Consider the following 21,684-nt stretch of genomic DNA (forward strand, 5'->3'; position numbering starts at 1 on the left):
GGATTTTTTTCCACCTTTTAATAGTCTACCAGGTCCAGTCTTTACAGTTCATTGTATTTAAAAGTGTGATGAACCCAATTGCAGCCACTTCTGGTAACATAATTTTAAAACCAATTTCAAGTTAAAGATGCCTCTGATTATAATCTACACTCAGCTTGTGAGAGATGAGGAATACTATGTTTCACTTCTGCTGAAGTTTATATTAGAATTTTGGCATAACCTAACTCCAGGCCACTGTCACCCCAAAATACCTCATGCCCATATGTACCCTAGTGTCAGCCGATGGAGAAACTCCTGGATGAGCCAAGTCTCCTACATTATGTCAGCTGGTAATAAGGGAAAAAGGAAAACTGTGCAACTGGAACATGGAAAAGGATTATAAACTAGCAGATTTTGCTGCATGTTGGACATTGCTTGTGAAGAAGGGCAAAAATGTTTTCAAATATATGTGCTGTAATATTCAATTCTCCACATCCTGATTATGTAAAAATTTTACCATAGTTATGCTGTATAAATAAAAATAGAAGTTAAATGAAGAAGAGACAATGTGTTCAAATTAGAACCACGGATTCATAGGTTGATTTCAAAAGGCATCATTCTCACAACTCCCCCTGAACTGTTTGCCTATGAGAAGGGTTTTGATTAGGCTCAGATTATTATAGTAGAGTTGGGAAACAGGACCTTTGATCCCAAGAGATCTGAACAATCCATGTTTTACTGACAACAGGCATACCACAGACTGAATAGTGTTAACATTGAGATGAGAGCTGAAAACTCAAGTGAGAGCTGTGCTACATTCTCACTTTTAAGATTCTGGTACCATGCATAACCTTGAAATTAAAAAACAGTGTGACTACCTCTCTAAGTGTTTAAATTAATACATTTAATAATCCCAACAATAATAAGTATAAAGTATAAATTAAGATTTAGAAACACACTTCTTTCTCCTTCTTTTCTATATTTATGTATGTAGCATGTATTTGTTCAGGACAATGGGGTACAACTATTTTTGACATCAAGATTTCATAAAGCTTATTTAAAAAAAAAAAAAGTTTTTTTCCTCCCTAAATATATATGTAATATTTTTAATGCACATATGAAGGGAAAAAACAATAGTGTAGCCAAGAAATAATTATTAATTTGCTTAATTATAGGCATCTAATATTTCTTAAATGCTCTAATACATCTCACCCAGCTTCTAGCACTCAATTTCCAAAGGCACAAATCCACTATATACCCCTCTACTAGACCTGCCAACATCATGAGGATGATTTGGATACTCAGCATCCTCTCAAGTGGCACTAAACACTAATTCAGTTAACTGTATCCAGATGAAAATGTACAAAGAAGAAGATGCTTTCCAGAAAACTAATAATTTGCTCATACAAAAAAATCCAAAGTTTTTTTTACACAATAATATTTAAAAAAAGTCAGGAATATTCCATTTTAAATCCATATGATTCATAAAAAAATATGGTATGATATGAGCTACTTGAAAAGTTTTTAAGAATGTTAATTTATTTTCAGAAGGAATATATTTCTAAGAAAATTGTATCCACAAATGAGTAAACTCAGAAGTTTCCAGCCATCACAGAAGATGATGGGTTTCTCCTTTTTCTTTCTGCTAGATTTTCTTGCTTTTATGTTTTTGAGTTTGATACCCAGTAGCGTCCCAATTTGGCCCCCAGCACTCTTTGCCTCCCATTAAAATAACCAATAGAGTTCAACAGTTAAATGCATTACCAAAGCCTCCCCACGACCAAAATCACTCACTACTGACAACAGTGGTACCTACCACAGCATTTAAGGTTTTCCCAGTTCTCAATATACAGAAGACCACAAGTGTCATGATAAAGCCTAATTCTACAGTGTGGTAACTTCTTATCCCATGCCACTCTGCATAATATTATGTAATGTATAACATTGTATAAGTGGATGTACATCGCCCTTTTTGTTGCAGACCCCATTGCAAGTTCATATTTGTCAGCTAATATTGCATACAAACCACAGAATTACAGACACCGACCACAGAGGAAAAAACACCCCAGACATTAGGCCACACCATGATCTTGTAAGATATTGAGCACAACCAACTAGCATCAGCTATGCAGCTTAGTTCTCTAAGGTATCCATCTCCTTGCAGCACAGGATCATCCCACTTAGTTTATCTACAAATAAGCCTGACAAACTCCAGCTCCTGGAGATTATTCCATCATCCTAAAATTCTTAGGTACAAAGTTTCCTTGTTAATACTTTTAACAAACGACTTGATAAGTTATTTCCTTTCCTTGTTATTTTGGAGCTCTGTGGAATGGCATTTCCTATAGCATTACTATTAGAACAACAAACCCAAACAAAGAGTCACCCATGACAAAGATAAGCATCCCCAAAAAAAGGCAATCCCTTGCTACAGCATACACAACTACAGTCCTTCTCAGCTCCTAAATAACACTCCTTGAGGGGTTATCAAGAAGCTCTTCATCTTCTTGAAGTGTTACTAAGGAAAAAACTATTGTAACGCAAATAGTGCTGTGGTTAGAAAAGAAATAAAAGACATGTTTTAAATGCTTGATCATACAATATGTGCCATAAAATCAATGCTATGCTTGTGGCTGACCACACTAACCTAGTTTACTACCTCTTCTGCCCCATTCTACCAAATTATTTATCACACCATTGAAAAGAAAAATGTGATAATACATTGGTAAGAGAAACTGTACTATGTCTAGAGCTATGGATTGGACAAATTAGACTTAATTTTGATTATCTTTCTCTTTTTTTTTCTTCCTTTCACACTGAAAAACAGTTATATTGGAAAAACATTAATATTCTACCTCTAACATCTCTTTTTTTACAAATTATTTACATTACATTACATTACATTATTTACAAAACAATTCAAAGCACTGGTTGCAAAAATTAGGATTTCTATCAAGTTTCATCACCTGACTTACATTTATAAGTTACTCCTTGGGGTACTATGCTTCGCTATCTTTTCCTCTGGAAAGAGAAAGGTAAGATGTGGAAACCACACCTTCTTTTGAACAATTATTATTATTAGTTAAAGATATTTTAAGATACAGAACTTCATTGTCATGATATTATAATATCTTAATAACATTATTAATAATAATAATGATAATGATGTTCTGTATCTTAAAATACACATTCAGGCAGAGAGGAAAAAGGAAGAACTTATATCAGTAAAAAGTGCATATTTGATTCACCAACTACTGTGGCCTCAGTTAAAGTATTCTGCTGTCAGAGTTTTAAAACTTGGAATAAAATAAAAATAAAGCAGAAAGAAAAGAAAAGGAAAAGAGAAAAAAAGAAAAAAAAAGAAAAAAAAAGAAAAGAAAAAAAGAAAAAAAAAGAAAGAAAAGAAAAGAAAAAAAAAGAAAAAAAGAAAAGAAAAGAAAGAAAAGGAAAAAAAAGAAAAGAAAAGAAAGAAAAGAAAGAAAAGAAAAGAAAAGAAAAGAAAAGAAAAGAAAAGAAAAGAAAAGAAAAGAAAAGAAAAGAAAAGAAAAGAAAAGAAAAGAAAAGAAAAGAAAAGAAAAGAAAAGAAAAGAAAAGAAAAGAAAAGAAAAGAAAAGAAAAGAAAAGAAAAGAAAAGAAAAGAAAAGAAAAGAAAAGAAAAGAAAAGAAAAGAAAAGAAAAGAAAAGAAAGAAAACCAACCAATGAAACAGAAAAATAACCCAAACCAACAAAACATAGAAATTCTTGGCTACAGCTTAGAATATGCAGGTCTTAACCCAGAAACAAGCTGTTTTATAATTATTTCTGGAAATTGCTTCAGTCCATTTTATTTTCTGTGCTTGCCTGAGAAGTGTGAAAAAGAAAAAAAAATTATTTTTGACTCAAGGCTTTAAAGATATTTTGGTTCTTAGTTAGCAACTAACCCAGTTTTAGCCTGATATTTCCAACACGAGCTTTGGACCATTCTCACTGGTTTCTCAGTGAGACTGGTTACATGAGTAACAGCTGGCAGAAGTGAAGAAGGCTTTGCTGTCTGGGCCATACTTGATCACATGGAGAATGTGACCAAGGCTGCAGGTTGGGTGTAAGGTTAGATCTCAATCAAAATACATTCGTCTGTTTCTAAGCATATTCGCACATGCCTGAAAAATCTGATCAGTAACCTCCAAAACTGAACAAGGATACAATGGGAAATTGCACTAATGCATATGAACAAGAAATCAAGGACCCACAAATAAAAAGCAAAGTGAGGTCAAGAGGGAACCAATCCCTCTTCCCCAACTCCTTCTTTTCCCAGTGATCCTTGCTGCAATTTTAAAAGAAGGCCCACAGCGATCCTGTTGGACCTTCATGTTTGTAGCTGTTCTTGGAAAGCTGGCAGCTGACAGAGATCTGCTCTCCTCTTTCCACAGAGCCTTCAGAGCCCTTGTTAACAGCAACACCACAGTTTCTAGCTTCCTTTGAAATGGATGTATTAAGTCAATGGAAATACTTGGGTATTTTCAAATGGGGAGTTTTGTTTGTTGTTCCACCACACCCCTTTTTCTTAGTATAAAGAAATCAAACTGTAAAAAGGAGCTGCTTCTCATTCTATCCCCCCCTTCCAATCCCCCTTCACTTGCCCCCCCTTTCTCCTTTTTTTTAAATTTTCTTTCTAAATGCTTGCTTCAAAACCACCCCGCCCATTTGTATTGACCTGGTGGCTCTGTTTCAAAGGCAGCTTCAGTCTTGTGTCAGCTCCACAGGCTCTGCCCTCCATGAGAGAGCCAGCCGGGAAACCACTCTGGTTGCTGATAGCTGAGGCTCAGACATATGGTCCCAGTAATATAATCGGTAATACTGAAGGAAGGAGGGAAAGAAAAAAAGAAAAAAAAAGGCAAACACAACACACATGCACCTCCGCCCCCTCCCCCCCCCCCCTCCATTTCAAGTTCTGTTCCTTTTTTTCTTAATAGTTCATTGATAAAGAACATGTCAGTATAGTGAAAAATCCTGCTGGTTAAAGGTGTCATCCTTAAATAATCATATGGTCTGGGCTCTTACTTGTCAATTAGATTAATCCAAGCCATTTCAAAACAATAAGTACAGATGGAATATAAACATATTGAAGATTCCTGGTTTTGATGGCTGTTTATTAAATCAAAAATAAAGTTGCAAGGAGGATTTTGTCAGTATTCAGAAAAGAAAGAAAAAGTACATAGGAATATTTCAAATGGAAAGAAAAAAAATATAATCAGAAAACCCCAAGCCACCATATCACAACCTCCAAAACAGCCTATGGCTAATAAAAAGGCAGTGATTTTACTTAAAATGCCACCTATGAACTACCTTTAGAGAGAGGATACAGCACCTATAAACTCAAAACACTAGGTATGTTGAAATCCATAAAATTTCCAATTACTGCTTCAGAATTTATTGTGCACATATGGAAAATAATACTTTTAAGAGAGAAAGGGGTTTGTGCCTGGTGCTGTCAATACTGTGAAGGATGGGGTGATTATAAAGCAAATTAACAATACTTTTAAATGTGCATTCACTTATCTTTCCAATTAAATCCTTGTTAAACAACCGCACAGACCGTAATGGTGCTTCTGCAAAGCACTGATCAAGACAGTTTTATTGTAATTTTTACTCTGTAACAATTAATCAAGTAGGCATTTTCTTTATTATTAAATTATTTAGTTAATAAATATTTGAAATCACATATTTGTGGTTTAAATTTTAATTTTAATTTTTCTTAACCTAAATTATATTCCAGTATATTGTTATAGGAGAACTAACAGAAATACTTTTAATTCCTTCTGCCAAAACATTTTTTATTAACTCCAAGTAACATCAGGGTAAGATTAAATTCACTTTTCCCCCTAATGTAATCACCAGTTCAGATATCTTTTCCATGTTCCATAAGAAATGTACATTTCTGCAGCAACAAAGTATTTAGCCTTCTTAAAAAGTCATATTTCTCCCTATCCCCCTGCAATCCTCTCTGCCCTTTTGGTACATAAGTATAGTAACCAAGCACATAAAACCACAGTAATTGACCTTTGGACTATACGCGGTGTTTGTTTAATGCACAAGGTATTCCAAACAAAATAACGGATGCAAAGGTCATCTGTACAGCAAATACCAAGCATTTTGCAAACAAAGCATTGGCTATAAAGACAGTTAGGACCTCTTGTATTATGTATGAGCCAACACTTACTGAATGAACCGGTAAGTATCAAAATTTGTATTTCTATGGTTAGTTTCCCTGAACATATATGAATTAGAATAGATTACTAGTGTTTCAGCAATGTGTTATGAACCCTTTATAATTAATTTAGTACCCACAAAAACTGCTTGCTTGACAGTCATAAAAATTGAATGCCTTTCCAGATGCCCAGCAGATTAGCCCAGGAGGCACAAAGAAGAAAACCTCTACCTCCTTACCCAGGTATTTGTGGTCTTCAGATTGCTGGGACAGATGTATGTAAGCAGGACAAGGAACCCGCAGAGTTTAGCACAATGTCTGTACGCCGTTATATCACAGTGCACATCAACACAACAGATTCAACCAGCGCAGAAAGCACACGAGTTCACACTCATAAACTACTATCCTTGTGGATGAAAAGACTTCCCTTTTCTCGCTTTTCTTTCTCAAGCACTCTTTGCTTCAGCTTTGGCATATTTTATCAGATCAGAAACTTGCTCTTAAAAAGTGTCTTCCACCTGTCTCCATTTTCATACAGTGTTACCTTAGCAGCCCTGAGCAGCCCCACCTGTGACTCTCCCCACCCCTTCCCATAGCCCTGGGGCTTTAGGCCAAAATGACTGATCTTTTCAGTAGCATTCTTAAACCCTAGCCAGCACATTTTACATGGCTTAACAACCCCATTTACAGTACTTTATCCTTTTTCCTACAGGTGTGAATTTCAAGTATAGCCTTGTAAAAAGTGCAAATAAAATAAAATAAAAAATGTATTACTTGACCTTGTTTCAAACCAGGAAAAGTCCTCCTGGTTTTTCATAAAATCCCTAATGAATTGCCAACTAGCTTTTTTTTTTTTTTTTTTTTTTTTTTTTTAAGATTGCAACTATTAGATTTAACCAGTAATACAGAAAGCATAAGAGGAATAGGCATTTCTGTCTAATGTCTCAGGCTATAATAGAAGCATTTACCATAGGTTCGTAGGCTGAAATACTTGAATTACTTGGAATTTAGTTTCTAAAACCAAAATTCTTTCAGTGCTTGTAGACTAAGAAAAGTATGAATTTCCTGATATCAGTTTGATCCAAACAGCTTCTACTGCTTTTATTCAGTGATTTGAAAAATGATGACTTAGAGTTTCGAAAGTGCCGAGAGATGTTATAGCCTGGTCCTCTTATGATCAACTGATCTTTTCAGCTCTTAATGGGAAAATAAATCACAGATAAAAGATAATCTTGTTGCAGAGAAGCAAAAAGGTGTGATATCAATAGACTTTTATAGAAAAAGAAAACTCCATGAAAGGAATAAAGTAAATAAGGTAGTTTGTTCTGCTGATGCTTGTGGTGGCAAGGTCAAAGCCCTCTTCAGGAGATGCCTAGCTCAAGAAATAAGAATGAAACACAAAAGTGTAGTCAGAGAATTAAAAAAGATACAAATCATAAGTTTTTATTATAAACCTATCCTCATCCCCATAAATCTAGAATTTCAAGGGTCTTTTAGTTTTTTACTATTCTGATTTCTTCCTTAGTGATAAAGCTGTCAACTCTTCATTTGTTTTCCTTTCATATTCACCAGCTCTCTCTTACTTCATTTTTGATCCTGCAGATGACATTAACAGTATAGGAAAAGGAGCCAAATAAAGCTTTGCTATATTCTAATTAATTATTATTCTAATTAAAAATACTTTAATATGGCAAGCAGCCTAGAGTGTTTTCTGTGATCTTTAATTTTCAATGTGATACATATTATTTATAGCCTATAAATGTAGGTGTAACACAATGGCAAAGCAAGCAGGAAGAAAGAGCCCATTAAGTATTTGGCCTGTATAAGAACTGATTGCATAGTCAATCTCTACAGCGCAAATAGGCTTTTTCAGAACATTTGTTTGCATTTATAATTAAATTAAACTTTAACTAAAATAATAATAAAAAAACTCTATGGGAAAATCATATATATAAATACTGCTTTCCCACTGTTAACTACAGAAAAATTAACGTACAGGGATTGAGCCAATAATAATTACCAAAAGTGATGCATCGAGAGCGCATTATTAAGCGCAATCCTACTACAGAGCTTCAGAGGGATGCTAAATAAGCAGTTTGGGAGCACATACTAGTTTTCCTAGTAATATTTGTGACTTCATGAAACAGCCAGAAACTGCTGCTGTCCACAACATCCAATTGACAGGGGATGTCAGGCTCTTGGGGACATTGTGTGGACGCGATTATTATCCTTCCAAACACACATTATAAACACAATAAATTTTCTTATCCCCACATTCCCAAACATTTTTAATAAAAGAAATGGTGTTTTTTGCAGGTAAACTGTGACTAAGTGGGCTGTTTCCTGCTTGCAGGAAACCCAGCAGGGAGAGAGTACGTTATTGAAACATTTGAAACAGTGGCCTGTTATCTTATAACCATTCTTTGTGTCTGTGCTACTTCTTGAATACTCTGATTAAAAATTACTGGATTGTTCTTTGGGGACTGAAATGCTAGACTCTCCCATTTTCCCTCATTTTTTGTTAGTGCCATCCTTGAGGACTGCATAGTGGCATTAGGGTTTACAGGAGTTGAACCTTGGCATTTCTTCATGCATTTGTGAAGGAAAATCTAGCCTGAGGAAAGTACAGGCTAGATATTTTCATTGCTAGGATATTACAGGACATGTAACGGGTGCTCAGGTGGATAATAACACTTCCCATTGAAAATCTATTTCATTATGATAAAAATGCAAAAGTACCTTAGTTGTATCTAGAAAGACTAACATAAGAAACAGTAATTATCACAACTGATAAGAAGATAACATAGTTCTCTAGGGACACTAGTTTTCTTTGAATTTTCTTTTGTCCCTCAACAGCAGATTTCTTGCACGTGCCACTGTCAGAGTGGCTTGCATGTACTACTGACTTCACCTTTATATATTAATCTTAAAGTGGTATAAACCAGCAGAAAAAGGTGCCTGGTACCTCTGTGCTGCAAAAAGCCAGCTTAGACTTCTGTCTAGCTTTACAGCATCAGCCCATCTGTTTTAGGTGAAAACTTAAGTAATGTTAACTTAAAGTATGTTAACCTTTGGATGCCATGAGATGTGATAGACAGGGCCATTATTTTTATGGCATATTTTTTCCTGAGCAAAGATCCTAGGTGGTAAAGAAGGATAGAAAATCCTAGTTTTGCCCCTCTGTCTCCAAACAAAACACAGTGTACGGTCTTTTGAAAAGCAACACAAACAACATTATCAACACACAAATACCCAACAACTATAAATCTAAGTGAAGCCCAGTAGTGAGTCAAAACCATGAGGCTGATTGATAAACGATGATTTATTCAGTTTCACTGAGTTTACTGGCATCAATACCAATTCCTCATAAACCACATTTTATCCTCCAGTTTCAGCTGAAAAGAAGTCTAATCTAGAGCAGCTGAGGAGGTGGCAAACACCTACTGCTCCCCTGAAACCTTCCCTAAAGATGTAAATGGAGGCTTGAAGGTGAGAATATTTTTATATCTCGCATATTTCAATTTAATGAGAACTTTTGAGTCAAAAGTATTCTTTTATGTATAGTACAAAACTAACTGAGGAAATTTTTCCCAAACAGCTATCATCTCCAAGAAACCATGGACAATACACAATATTTAGCAGTTCTGGTAATAGTCTCAAGGTAAATTTTAAAAGCATTAATAAAAAGTAGGAGAAAATATTGCTGGAGCTTCACTTTTATACTTCATTAATTCAAGAGTCTTTAATGCAGTTTAAGATTTGGGATTTTTTCCTAATTTCTGTGAAGCTTAATTTTATTTTCTTATTAAATAGTATCAGGAGGTTCAATATCATCATTGATATTTGCTGAATTATTAAATCTGGAGATACTTAGTTTTTGCCAAGAGTAGTAAACTATTCAAAGAGGTGACTGCATTTGTCATTTATTCTAACTAGCCACCAATATCAGCTTCCACACCTGTAACAGTATCTATTGATCAATGTTAGATTCATTTAGGCCACAAATGTGAAAAATGTTCTTTTGTAAATGCTGAAATACTTTCAGGAAATATGTACAAGTTGGTTATAATTCTGGTTCTCAGGTCCCCAAACTATTAATCTTTCAATTCTCATTTTCTGGGGTAAAATCTTTGCCCTTTGAAATCAGTGGTAAATTCTCCACTGACTTTGACAGAGGCAGTACTCTACTTTTAGCATTTCCTTTTCTGTTCTTTTCAGCACCTTTTTCTCTTTTGCTGGTTTCCTTTGGATCCCTGTTCTACTTTTGGTTTTGTTTACTTTTCAACATCCAAACAAGCTGCTATTTTTTCTTTTTTAATCTTCCCCCCCCCCCCCCTTCCCCCTTTTATTCTTTGGTTTCTACATATGGGTTAGTTTGTTTCTCAATTCCTGTTTAACTACTATTTTTCTCTGCTTATTCTGCTCTTTTTCCTCTCTCCTAGGTGACATTTCCCTCTGTGCAATATCTTTCTACCTTCCCTTTCCTCTCTTTTTGAAAACATGGCTCATCACTCTATGCCACTAATGTATAGCAGATTCTGAAATACTGTCATCTGAGACAGTTAAGTACTAAACAAAACATTACCAGGGTGGAGGAATCACTTACCTTGATTGACAACAAATCGTAACTTCTGTATTGTTGCCAGATTGCCGCTAACTCTGTATATTCCATCAACATCTAGACCTGAAAGAGAAACACATATTTCATTTTAGATCATATTAGTATTTTTCTTTGTGCATCTGTCAGGGAGCCAGAAGAGCTCTAACAAGTCTAAAGAAGAGCAATGTAATGAATGACTGAAAAATAATCCACCTGACAGCAACTGAAGTGCCTCCTGCCTGATTAAAACAACAATGAAAAATAAAAGTGGTAGATTAAGTTAAGTGAATACAAAACACCTAACTATAATTATCTTGTAATCCTGTCAGCAGAATACAGTTCTGCAAGGGGTTTTGAGTGTGACAGGAAAAGAAGAGCGAATTAGCTCTCATGCTCATGGAGGAGGGCTGTTTGGGATACACACGATGCAATGCTAGCCCTGCATAAATATGGCGTGTTTATATTAATAGTGATGGGGAAACTTCTCAGTCTGTGGCCTGGATTTTCCAGACATGAATTTCTGAGGCTGTGACCTTTCTGAAAGTAAAGCAGTGAGATGCCCGATCTGAAATCATGATGTGCATGAGACTACACACAACTACCATTTCTCTGCTATATTCTTCATAGTGGATCAGACAAGTTTGAAGATGAAATTAAATATCCCAAATAGCATATGCCCTGGAGTACATTTCTTCATTAATATAGGCCATTCTTTTCAAGGACAACCTGACAGTCTTGTTTCTCCCTGCATATCTACTCAAGGTTTATCTTCTAGGTGAAACTAGATGTCATACTCCCTTTTGTGACATATTATCTCCTACAGCAAGCTCTGCTGATATGACTGTTTAAAATAGCACTTCCAGCCCTGCTTGCATAGCTGTAGCATTTCGAAGCACATGGGACTGCTCTCCTTTTCCGGGAGAATAAGCTGTTGTGCAACAGTGACTGAATCTTCATGTTTAAAAATTGAAAACACTAAACTCTACTTTGTCATTTCACATTTAAGACTTGAAAGTACATAAGAAGCAAAGAGAATTGACATAAAAAAAGTTTTTTTTTTAAGCTACTCATCGTTTGGACTACAAGTTTTAATTAGTTATTGGCAAGCAATTTAAAAAAAATAAAGCCTTTCTCTTGGAAAATGGTAATTTGTCAAACCCAAAAATTTTCAGGAAATATTTCATGACAATCTATCTAGGGAGATTTTTTTCATGATTTAGGGTGGGGAAAAGGTAAATCTGAAACCATATAAAAGAATGAAAACAAGTCTAAAAGCCCAGAAGCCATGTTGTAATCACACTTAAATAGGAAGAAGCTGAGATTCAAGTCCTTATGTCAAGGATACTTGCATCATGCCTTGGCAAACATATGGCATAGCCAGTGGACTTGACTGTTTGGAGATATGCCTCACTGTGTTGAAACATTTTAAAAGGTTTACTTTTCTCTTTGATACAGACTGAAATCAAATAAAGTTGGTTTTTGTTTTTTTTTTTTCATGTTTGCTTTCTCTCTGCAAAAAATACAGTTCTTATGCCTATTCTCTAGGAACACCCTGACCTGATTTGTGTTAAATAATCTATTTTAAAGATAAGTAATAATCCCATGTTATGTACTGGTTATCTATGTATCTTATTAGATGATTTTCTGCCCTACACCTGTGAGTGTCCTGCAACATAATACTGAGAGTGATGATTCATTTCATTAAGACCCCCTTTGGTTACAGAGGGATAAAGAAAATGTTTATATGAGAGAAATCAAAAAGGATTTGGTAATCAGAAAAATTTGGAATTTATCCATCTACGGATATATAACATATGAGCAAATGGAAATTACTAAAATGTTTAAGTAAGTAATGCAATTCTATCTTAAATTTGAAGAGTCTCATTTTGTTTTAGAAATGAGAGACCAAGAGCACAAGAGTAATTCCCAGCCTAGGAATGTGGTACTCTCATGGTAAGGAATTAAGTATTGCATCATGCAAACTGATGTCTAAACCAGAAAGTAAAGAGGAAAAATCAAACAAAAAAGCCCCCAAACAGAGTGTTAGCTTTGTTTGGATCTAACTCAATTCAGTTATTAAGTTTTTTGGGTATATGGAAGTGAAAGCAATACATATCACTTTCGGTGAAATAACTATGTCTCACATTTGTTTTGGAACCTGCATAAATTATCCAGATCAGATTAAAAATGACAAATTAGTAGATGCTGCATCTTGCAAAATGATCTGAAGTATACAAGTTCATTATTGCTGTTATAAATTTCCTTTGATCCAGAGATGAGTTCTGGTTAGTATTTCTTTTGTCTACCCTGCAGTATGGCAGAGAAGAAAAATAAATAATCCAAGAATATCAAGCCAATTATAGTGTTCACGTGCCATCAGCTTTTTCCTCCAAGAACTTTAAAAGTTAAGCCAAACCAAACCAATGCAAACTGGTGCATTTGGACATCCTTTTCATGACCACATTGTCTTAGATGGATTGTTAACAACTTATTTTGGAAATCCAATGTGGTGCAAAAGAGAAAGAGAGAGAAATATATCTTTATAGTTCTAATATCATGATTCTATGAAAAATTTTCAAAGCAAATTCGCTTTTAAGGACACCTCTATCAAGAATAAAAACATCACTGCACTACTGTCATTGTTTATTCATGGCAGGCTATAAATACTGAGGGAACAAGATGAAATACAAGCCTTACAGAGTTTCCTATGTGATGCTGGCATTCAAGTATAATAGTAAAGAACATTTCAGAAAAAATATTCATTGTGATAAAATCCAACCCCTGTTCAGTAAAGGTGGACTTTCTTGTATTTTGGAATGGGTTTTACCAAGAAAGGATCACTGGATTTTGGCCTAGAGGAGAACAAGGATTTTATTTGTTTTATACCCCACTTTCCAGCTGTGTTCGTTTGTTTTAATGAGGAACCTGAGAACAGGATGGACCCACAGTTAGAAATGATAGCCAAAAGCATGATAATCACTTCAGTATTTCCATCCTAAATTTTGTAGTAGTATGAAAACATGTAGGAAAGGGGCTTACTCAAGAATGTAGCAGATTACCTGCCAAATTATAGGCAAATTTTAACTATTTTAATTAAAAAAATTATGCAGGTACTCTTAATGAGAAAGTTAAAAGGCAACTGAACTCAGGCTTAATTGAGAATCATGAACGATACCGAACATTATATTCACTCTCAGGACAGATGTTAGAAGAACACCTATTTAAGAACATTTCTTGCACTCTTGCTGCTAGCCAAAAAGGAAACAATTTTGAATGCAGGTCAGTATCAGCTCCAGTAGCAGTTTGAGCTGGAATCAGGTACTGGAGAAAAACATTGAAAACACAAGAAAAAAAAAAACCAAAACAACTAGACTTTGATATTGGTTGAGCTAGTCCTGACGCTTTTTGAACTGCCTTGAATTAAATTTTCTCATTAATTCTTTTCTGTTGCACAGAACAAATCCCTATTCCAAATCACATTGCATTCTGCCTAAACTTAATCTATATTTGACTATCTTCAAACTGAATATAAAAGGAAATTCTCTGGGCGGGGTGGGGGGGGGGGGGAGTTTGGGGGTGGTGGTGTGCAGGAATTTCTCTCTGTTTTTTAACAAGATTTAGAATTTGAAACATATAATTTTAAATGATACTAGGTAACTTTGGATAAAAACCCATGAAACTTTCACAATTAATGTATCCTGAAATAGGTGTGGTCCCCAGGCCTGGCAGAGTTTTGTAAAAGAAACCATTGTGCTGGATTCAACAACAAAGTGAAGTACAAACTTGAAGAAAGGCATTTTTTAGTTAGTCCTTTCATTTAAAATCAGTTATGTACAGAACAAAACTATTGTGTTTCAAAGGAGCCTATTATGCCTTCCCATAAACAGAAAGATCATACGTTTTAAAACTAAAGTATCATTATGTAATCAAGCTGTTGTATTATAAACTATTTTGTGGGCTCAGATGCCCAGGGCTATCTTTACAAATATTTAAGAGGTCATTATCAGGATATGTTCTCCCTAAACCTATAATTTTTTCCTCGTGTTTTCATATGTATTTTACCATAAATTTCTGATTTATAAACAATTTTTGTAAAGTTTACTAAGGGCACAAATGTGAGGCATGAAGCCATTTAAAGAAGCAGAAATGCTTGAATGCAGCAAATACACTAATGTCAAGATAATATATCTAACGAGTAAACCACCAAAACCAATGTGTAACAAAAATAATGCTTCACTGAAGAATCAGTATTTTTATGCCAGTAGAAGGAAAATCATGGAGAGTAACAAAGAATAAACACGATATATTTAAATTTGGCATTAAAAATACTGTATTTGGATAGGGTTGAAAAAGTAACCCAAGTTTCAGGTAAATGTGGTAGCAGAAAAAAATGTGTTCATCTGATGCCATGGAAATCAGAGGTAAAAATGATGAGAACAGTGAAACAAGTTTGAGTTACACCACAGAGAAAAAATTAACATGGGGGCATTAACAGCAAACAAGACGTATGAATGTAAAGTGTGTGGTGCAGAGGTGGTGTGAGTTGAAGATACATGGACCAAGCAAACCTTGATCAGCTCAGGTGGAAATGACCATCAGCTCCATTGGAACATAAGACTGCACTTGGTGTGGTTTTCAGTGTTCCTGGTGTCTCTGTCCTGCTTTCTGGTAGGCATTGTGTGGGATTAGGCATGCCCTTAAGCTCACAGAGAGAGGCCAGAAGCTAGGATTTTCTCTACTTTGCTGGAACAAAACTGACACTTTGGTCATCAGAATTTCAGAATTACCCACTTGTATTCATCCCGTCAAAGGCTCACACTTGTAAGGCTCAAAACATCATCCCAGCTAACACCTGATATGAAAACAGGTCCCATCTCCAGTCCAGAGAACCTACTCCTCTAGCATGGAAATGGGTGCTACACAAATGTCACGTTTGGTAGTTCTACCAGAACAAGAAGAATAAACAAACTTTGGAGACCAAAGAGTAGATGATATTGGAAGTTAATCAGAACAACAAAGAAATAATCACTGATGTAAAAATAATGCTTTTTCACTTATTGATAATGTTTGTCTCTCATTTTCAAAAAAATATAATTACTTGGAAACCACTAAAGCTGGAAACAGTGTCAGTGGTGTTGAAAAGCAGTAAGAGGGATACACTTGGAGACTGGCTAGACTGACCTTAGTCCCAGACAGTTTACTTGAATAATAAATTCAGGACTCTATGAAGAAATAACTCATAGCAAAATAAAATTAATCCAAACCAACAAGGTTTCATGGAAATTTGGGCCTTGTCTAGAAAACTTGTTGCATTTTTTATAAGACTGGATTTTTGACAGGTCTGGTTGATAAAGGCAGTGGTGTTGAAACAGTATATTTGGATTTCCATGAGGCTTTTTTGACTTAGTACTACATGATATTTTGATTAAAACACTTGCATTTCATTGAATTAGCAAAGCATATATTACATGGATTAAAAAGTGGCTCAATGACAGACCTCAAAAAGTCATAGTTAATGGGAGATATCAGTTAACAAGGTCATAACTGGCAAAGCTCTGAAATGTGAAGCTTTCAGTGCCATCTAGTACCATTATCAGATATGTGGACAGTAAGGAAAAAAATCTTTGTTGGAAATTAAGCAGACCACTCAATGATCAGGCAGATATTAAAAGATGATGAGAACAGATAAAGTTATAGAATGCCTTAAATGGTTACATGTGGTAAAGTTGCTGTATAGAGAAACATAGGGTGGATCCAACATCCCAGAGTGCAGGTTACAAAAGACTTGAGGTTTATTTTATATAATAATCTGAACATGATCTCTCAGTTCAGTGCTATAGCAAATGGGACTAATGTGATCCCTTGAATTATAGAAAGAGGAGTATCAAACAAAAACAGGGAAGAGATTGCATCTTTTCATGTACTACAAATAGGATTTCCTGTAGAACATTGTACTTGGTATCCTAACAAATGAGACATAAAATACATGCTTCATTGCTTCATATTAAAGAGATGATGAAGAGATGTCCTCTCCATTGTTACTTTTCCCATGATTTTCAGGTACTGGACTTGTGATCAGCACTGCCCAGCTGCAGGACCTGTGACAGACAAGCCTGAATTCAATGTAACATGAACAAGATTTTCTTCATTCTATAATTAGTAGAAATCCATCATTGCATCAGAATTTAGTAAAGGCAGAGACAGTGGAGGAAAGAATGGATAGATGAAATTGTACTAGTTCTTAACAGGCTAAGAAAGAATCCTATACGACGTGTTTCACATGAGATTTGTGAATCTCTAGGAAATTAGCTAAGAAGAAACAATTCTATGTTTGACTGCAATAATATCGACGAGGGCATTCCTACATAAAAAGAGAATCTCATTTTTTCTTACAGTAATAACTTCAAGATGCAATGAAAGAAGAAAAGCTTGACTAAGATCTTATTCTTTTCAAGACCCTATAGAAATTGTTTAATGCAAGCAATTACAACACTGAATATGAGCATTACATACTGAGAATAAGTAACAAGTGAATATGATGGATGATATACTTTATTCTGTTTCATATCACTTGATGGTAGAATTTCCACTTGGATATTTATATAAAAATAAATAAGGGTAGCAACAGTACAAAGCAAGTGCAATTTAAACTTGCACACAGTTCACTGCTATGCAAGGTTTCTGTTTAATCCCTGAATCAAGCCTGCTATGCCTTCACCTTCTCTGTTGTGTTGCACTGTCTGACATTCAAGCAGTTTATGGTTTAAAAGCCCCAGGAACAACAAGACTTACTCAGAAGGCTCCCTGTAACATAAAACAAAAACTGGGTTTTGAAGCTATTTGTTTTGAATAAAACCATCGAACATGCAGTCTGTTCACTGTAATTTTGCCGTTATGTCCAATATATACTTTTGCCATTCTGACAGTCCTACTTCTTGCAGCTAAACAAAGTGACCTCATTGCTTTCCACTGTATTTTCTTTTAAACATTGGCTGGGATGACTGAGATTCAGGAATGTGGGAAAATGGATTCCCAAGCCACGTCCATCCCCTTTAATTCTGAGCTGTAATTTTTGGCTTGGCTTGAATCACAGTCATCACATTTCAGTCTGAATCTCTCTGTAAAGTGATCTTTCTTAAACATTTCTTTCACTCATCATGGGATCAGAAACAAAGCCATTCTAGTCTTTCAGCGAAACACTTACAAACGTCTTTTTACAGCGACTCACAAGAGCTGAATTTCCTTTAAAAATGTTTGAAAAAGAGGAGGTTTTCATTGCCTGATTGTCCTCTTTGTGAATCTTGTCATCTGTATGCCATGAGCTACAGCTATTTTAATCTGTTTTTGTTTGCAATCCATTTGGTGTCCGCCCAAGAAAATGCAGGTGATTCTAATTAACTTACTGCTGAAGATGTGGAAAAATCTCAATTGTGCTATGGAGAATTACACACTTAAAACCTTCCCTCTATTATTTATAACAGCTTATTAATGAAAAAAAATGAATACATGAATACATTTACCACCTGATTCATCTTTGTTCACTTTTTAAATCAACAAGGTTTATGTTAAAGGGGAAAAATCCCTACCAAATACAGACCTTAAGTACACGCATCAGCTCACTGGTTTCAATAAACTGGCAGTTTCAAAAGATATAAAAATTATCTTGCGTCATGCAACACAGTATAATATCGGAAATTACCACAGGTTTGGAAATGGCCATTCTCTCTCCGTAATATATCAGTATTTAATTTTGTGAATTTCTTTTTCCATTTTGTTTGCTTGTTCATTTTCTGTTTTGATATCCCCTTCACCACTCCTATTTTCTCTCATTTGCTGCAGTAACTGATTCTCATGTATGGGTTAGTAGATCCATTCTGACCAATGCTTAATGTATCTAAAATAAAATAGGATTTCTATGGTTCTTTGCTGCTTTACCAAGCATACATTTTTTTTTTTTTCCTGCTTGACCTAAAAGTCTTTCAGGTGTATTAGGAATCTTCAAAAGCTGTATGGTCCTTCACCAGCATCTCTTTTCGGATATAATCAGCTTCATGTTTCCAGAGACGTGCAGCTTCCAACTTTTACCTTCCTGGCATTGTGGCCATAAGATACTATGGTGACTCACAGAAGGGAATTTCAGGTAAAGAGATTTAAGTCATTTGCAGGAAAATCAATAGATGTTAAATACTAGCACTGAGTATTTTCTGCTAGGTACAGCTACTAACAGGCAGTTTACCACCTTCCATCTGTTACCACTTCTATTATTCTGCACCATGCAATAGATGCTGGGATAGTCTAATTTAAATGTGATGACAATGTGGATAATGCAGTTTATTTCTGGGAGGATGAAAGCCTGAATAAAGGTTATCATTTTAGGAGAAGCTGACGATGGAAAAACTCATCCACTGTGTGACATGATCAGAACAGCTGGGGATATAATGTGGAGGGTGGGGGAGAAGAGAGCCAAGGTATTTCATATGTTCAAGAAATATATACTACATTGCCATTTCTTATATCCCAGCTGTGCCTGTTAACTTCTGGAAACATGTAGAGCTCAGCAATTAAGCATACTTGACTGATATTTACTGCAGTGTGCATTATAAGACATTTTCTGTCACACAGTAAGTTCTGAAAGAGTTAAGTAACATGAAAAATACAGGCTCAAGATTATATCTGTCATGGATGGAAATACTACATTTATGCCTCATTGTAATCCATTCATTGGTTTATGGACCCTGAGCCCTCCAGGGAGTGTCACAGCTCCACATGATACTGCTGAGAGCTGTATTTTGCTTTTGGATTTCTGATTTAGCTGAAAGAAGTTTAAAAACACATGTAGCCTGACAACTCCCTGTTGGCTATACAACTGAGGAGGGTCAAGAGCATAAACTATTCCAGCAAAAGCCAGCTGTAACTTATGCTCGCTGAACTGGCTGAAGATCTGCCTGTTACAGACAGTAGCATACAAGAAATTTATGCATTTTGCTAAATCCTCCCACTTTGGTTAAATTGTGCTTCATTTGGGAATGCATCATCAACAACATCATACCTGTGTTTTTTGAGCAACATCAGAACACTATGGGAAATTGCACTTTGGGGGTGGTCTAACTCTCCTCTTAGGACTATATAAGACTTTCAGTCAGGTCCACTGACATCAGTAGGAACTGTGGTTAAAAGCTAAGGGACAGATGCAATTCTCCAAGCATCCCTTATTCCCAATGATGATTTTAAAGAGAATTTAGTGCACAGTAGGGACAAGTATTTTCCCATCTTTTGCAATAGTGAGAAATTAAATTAGATCTCAGTAATGTAACCTCCCCATCCTGACTAGTACTGCTGCTTATCGGACTTTTAACAGTTGGAAGCGGAAGAACCGTATGTTTGGGCACACACAATCTTCAGCCAAAATGGGTAAAGAATTTGCATTTTCTGGACTGTACTGCCCTTGTTTTGCAAATATGTTTATTTATTTTTAATGATAGTGACTGGGATAGGAAACTTTAGATGGAAAAAGGATATATAGGGTGGAAACTGAATGTCACAAGACTGCTTCTTTCATAACTTCTTGGCTTTTTAGTGATAGCTGAGGAGTCCAGACAGGCCCATTACTCTTCCCTTTAACAGATAAATTTTTTACTGGACAGCTTGAAGCTATGTTCTGTTCAAGCTTAGATGTCTCAAGGTTATCTACCTCTCCTGTCTTCAGGAACCGTCTGTTCTAACTGTGGGCACTTCTTACAGCTGTTGATCATTGCTGGGGAGTGGGTCCAAATGCAGAGTTCAGGCTCTCATGAGCAATTGGTAACAGTCTTCATTTATTCATATCATATTGTAAGCATTTATCTTAGTATTTGCTTTTTATCAAGTGGGAGAAAACATTTAAAAGTTAGATTCTTTAGTCTAAGGCACTTTATCAGACACCTTTGGGTGTTACAGTCCATGCCCGCATGGAAAACTCAGAGCCTCTCTTGGAAGATAAGTATACATATGGCTATCTAGCACTACCTTACTGAATTCTTTGCATTTCATATCTGTCTAACATATAAATGTGATATTCAAAGGTGTGTGTATATGTGAATATATGTAGATAAGATATTTACTTTAATAATATCTTTCCCAGAATACACTGCACACTTTCAAAGACAAAATAACAATTAAAATCATGAGACTCTACTGAATGCTCTTGCCTTATTTTGAGTGATAAACCTCTCGTCTAATAAGCGAGCAAAATTTTGTTGGTTTTGAAAAGTCATATTTAGTGTTATGAAGCAGTGACTTTAAGCAGTGCTATGTGAAAAAACCCAGAAACATTAATTTTAATATTACACAAACCTACAGTGCTTAGATATTTTTCCATTTTTTTTTTTCCCATCTTAACTGCAGGACTCTTCAGCTATAAGCATGATTTTTCCTGTTATTCACACTACATTACCCATCCCCGAACAGGTTCAGGTAATTTAAAACCTTTTTTTCCGCTTCTATTTAATTTGGACAAAATCTGAACCATCAGCAATCCACATGCAGCAAAAAATGCAGTCAAAATATCTACAGACATCATAAAAATCCTGAACTGTGGCAAGTCCCAAAAAACTGAGGAGACTAACACATACTTTGTTACTTTGACAGAAGCAACTCTACAGTTTTCATTTTATTGTTTGACAGGCATACCATGGTATACTATATTAAAATAACATATACACATACCATTGTGTATGAATGGCTGAGGATCTCCTAAGAAAAAGATGGTTCAAGTGTAGTTTCAAATGGAACAAATTACTTTCTCCTTTGAAATATGCAAAAAAGAACCAACCCAACCCAATCCCCACAATGAAATACAAATAATATAACTGAAACATAACTAACACATGCAAGAAATACAGAATAATGAAAAAATACTGACTTAAGAAAGATATCTAA

The 21,684-nt window shown here is 35.3% G+C and overlaps 1 protein-coding gene and 1 long non-coding RNA gene across 7 annotated transcripts in view; one reads left to right on the top strand and one right to left on the bottom strand.

Moving 5' to 3' along the window:
- ARHGAP15 (Rho GTPase activating protein 15) overlaps positions 1–21,684 on the bottom strand; it is a 334,091-nt gene that overhangs the window by 98,674 nt on the left and 213,733 nt on the right. For all 5 annotated transcript variants that reach the window (XM_065671278.1, XM_065671277.1, XM_065671275.1 and 2 more), the window contains one exon: positions 10,774–10,851. In XM_065671278.1, coding sequence (XP_065527350.1) covers positions 10,774–10,851 — 78 coding nt within the window. The remainder of the gene's footprint in view (positions 1–10,773; positions 10,852–21,684) is intronic.
- Positions 6,126–17,756, top strand: LOC136010296 (uncharacterized). 2 transcript variants are annotated; one of them, XR_010610818.1, is made up of 4 exons: positions 6,126–6,190; positions 9,557–9,656; positions 9,766–9,828; positions 16,828–17,756. It is a non-coding gene; the product is annotated as an uncharacterized LOC136010296 (long non-coding RNA). The 2 variants fall into 2 exon arrangements; XR_010610819.1 differs by lacking the exon at positions 6,126–6,190 and adding an exon at positions 6,352–6,410.

This window comes from Lathamus discolor, chromosome 3 (assembly GCF_037157495.1).
Source record: "Lathamus discolor isolate bLatDis1 chromosome 3, bLatDis1.hap1, whole genome shotgun sequence".
Lineage (NCBI taxonomy): Eukaryota > Metazoa > Chordata > Aves > Psittaciformes > Psittacidae > Lathamus > Lathamus discolor.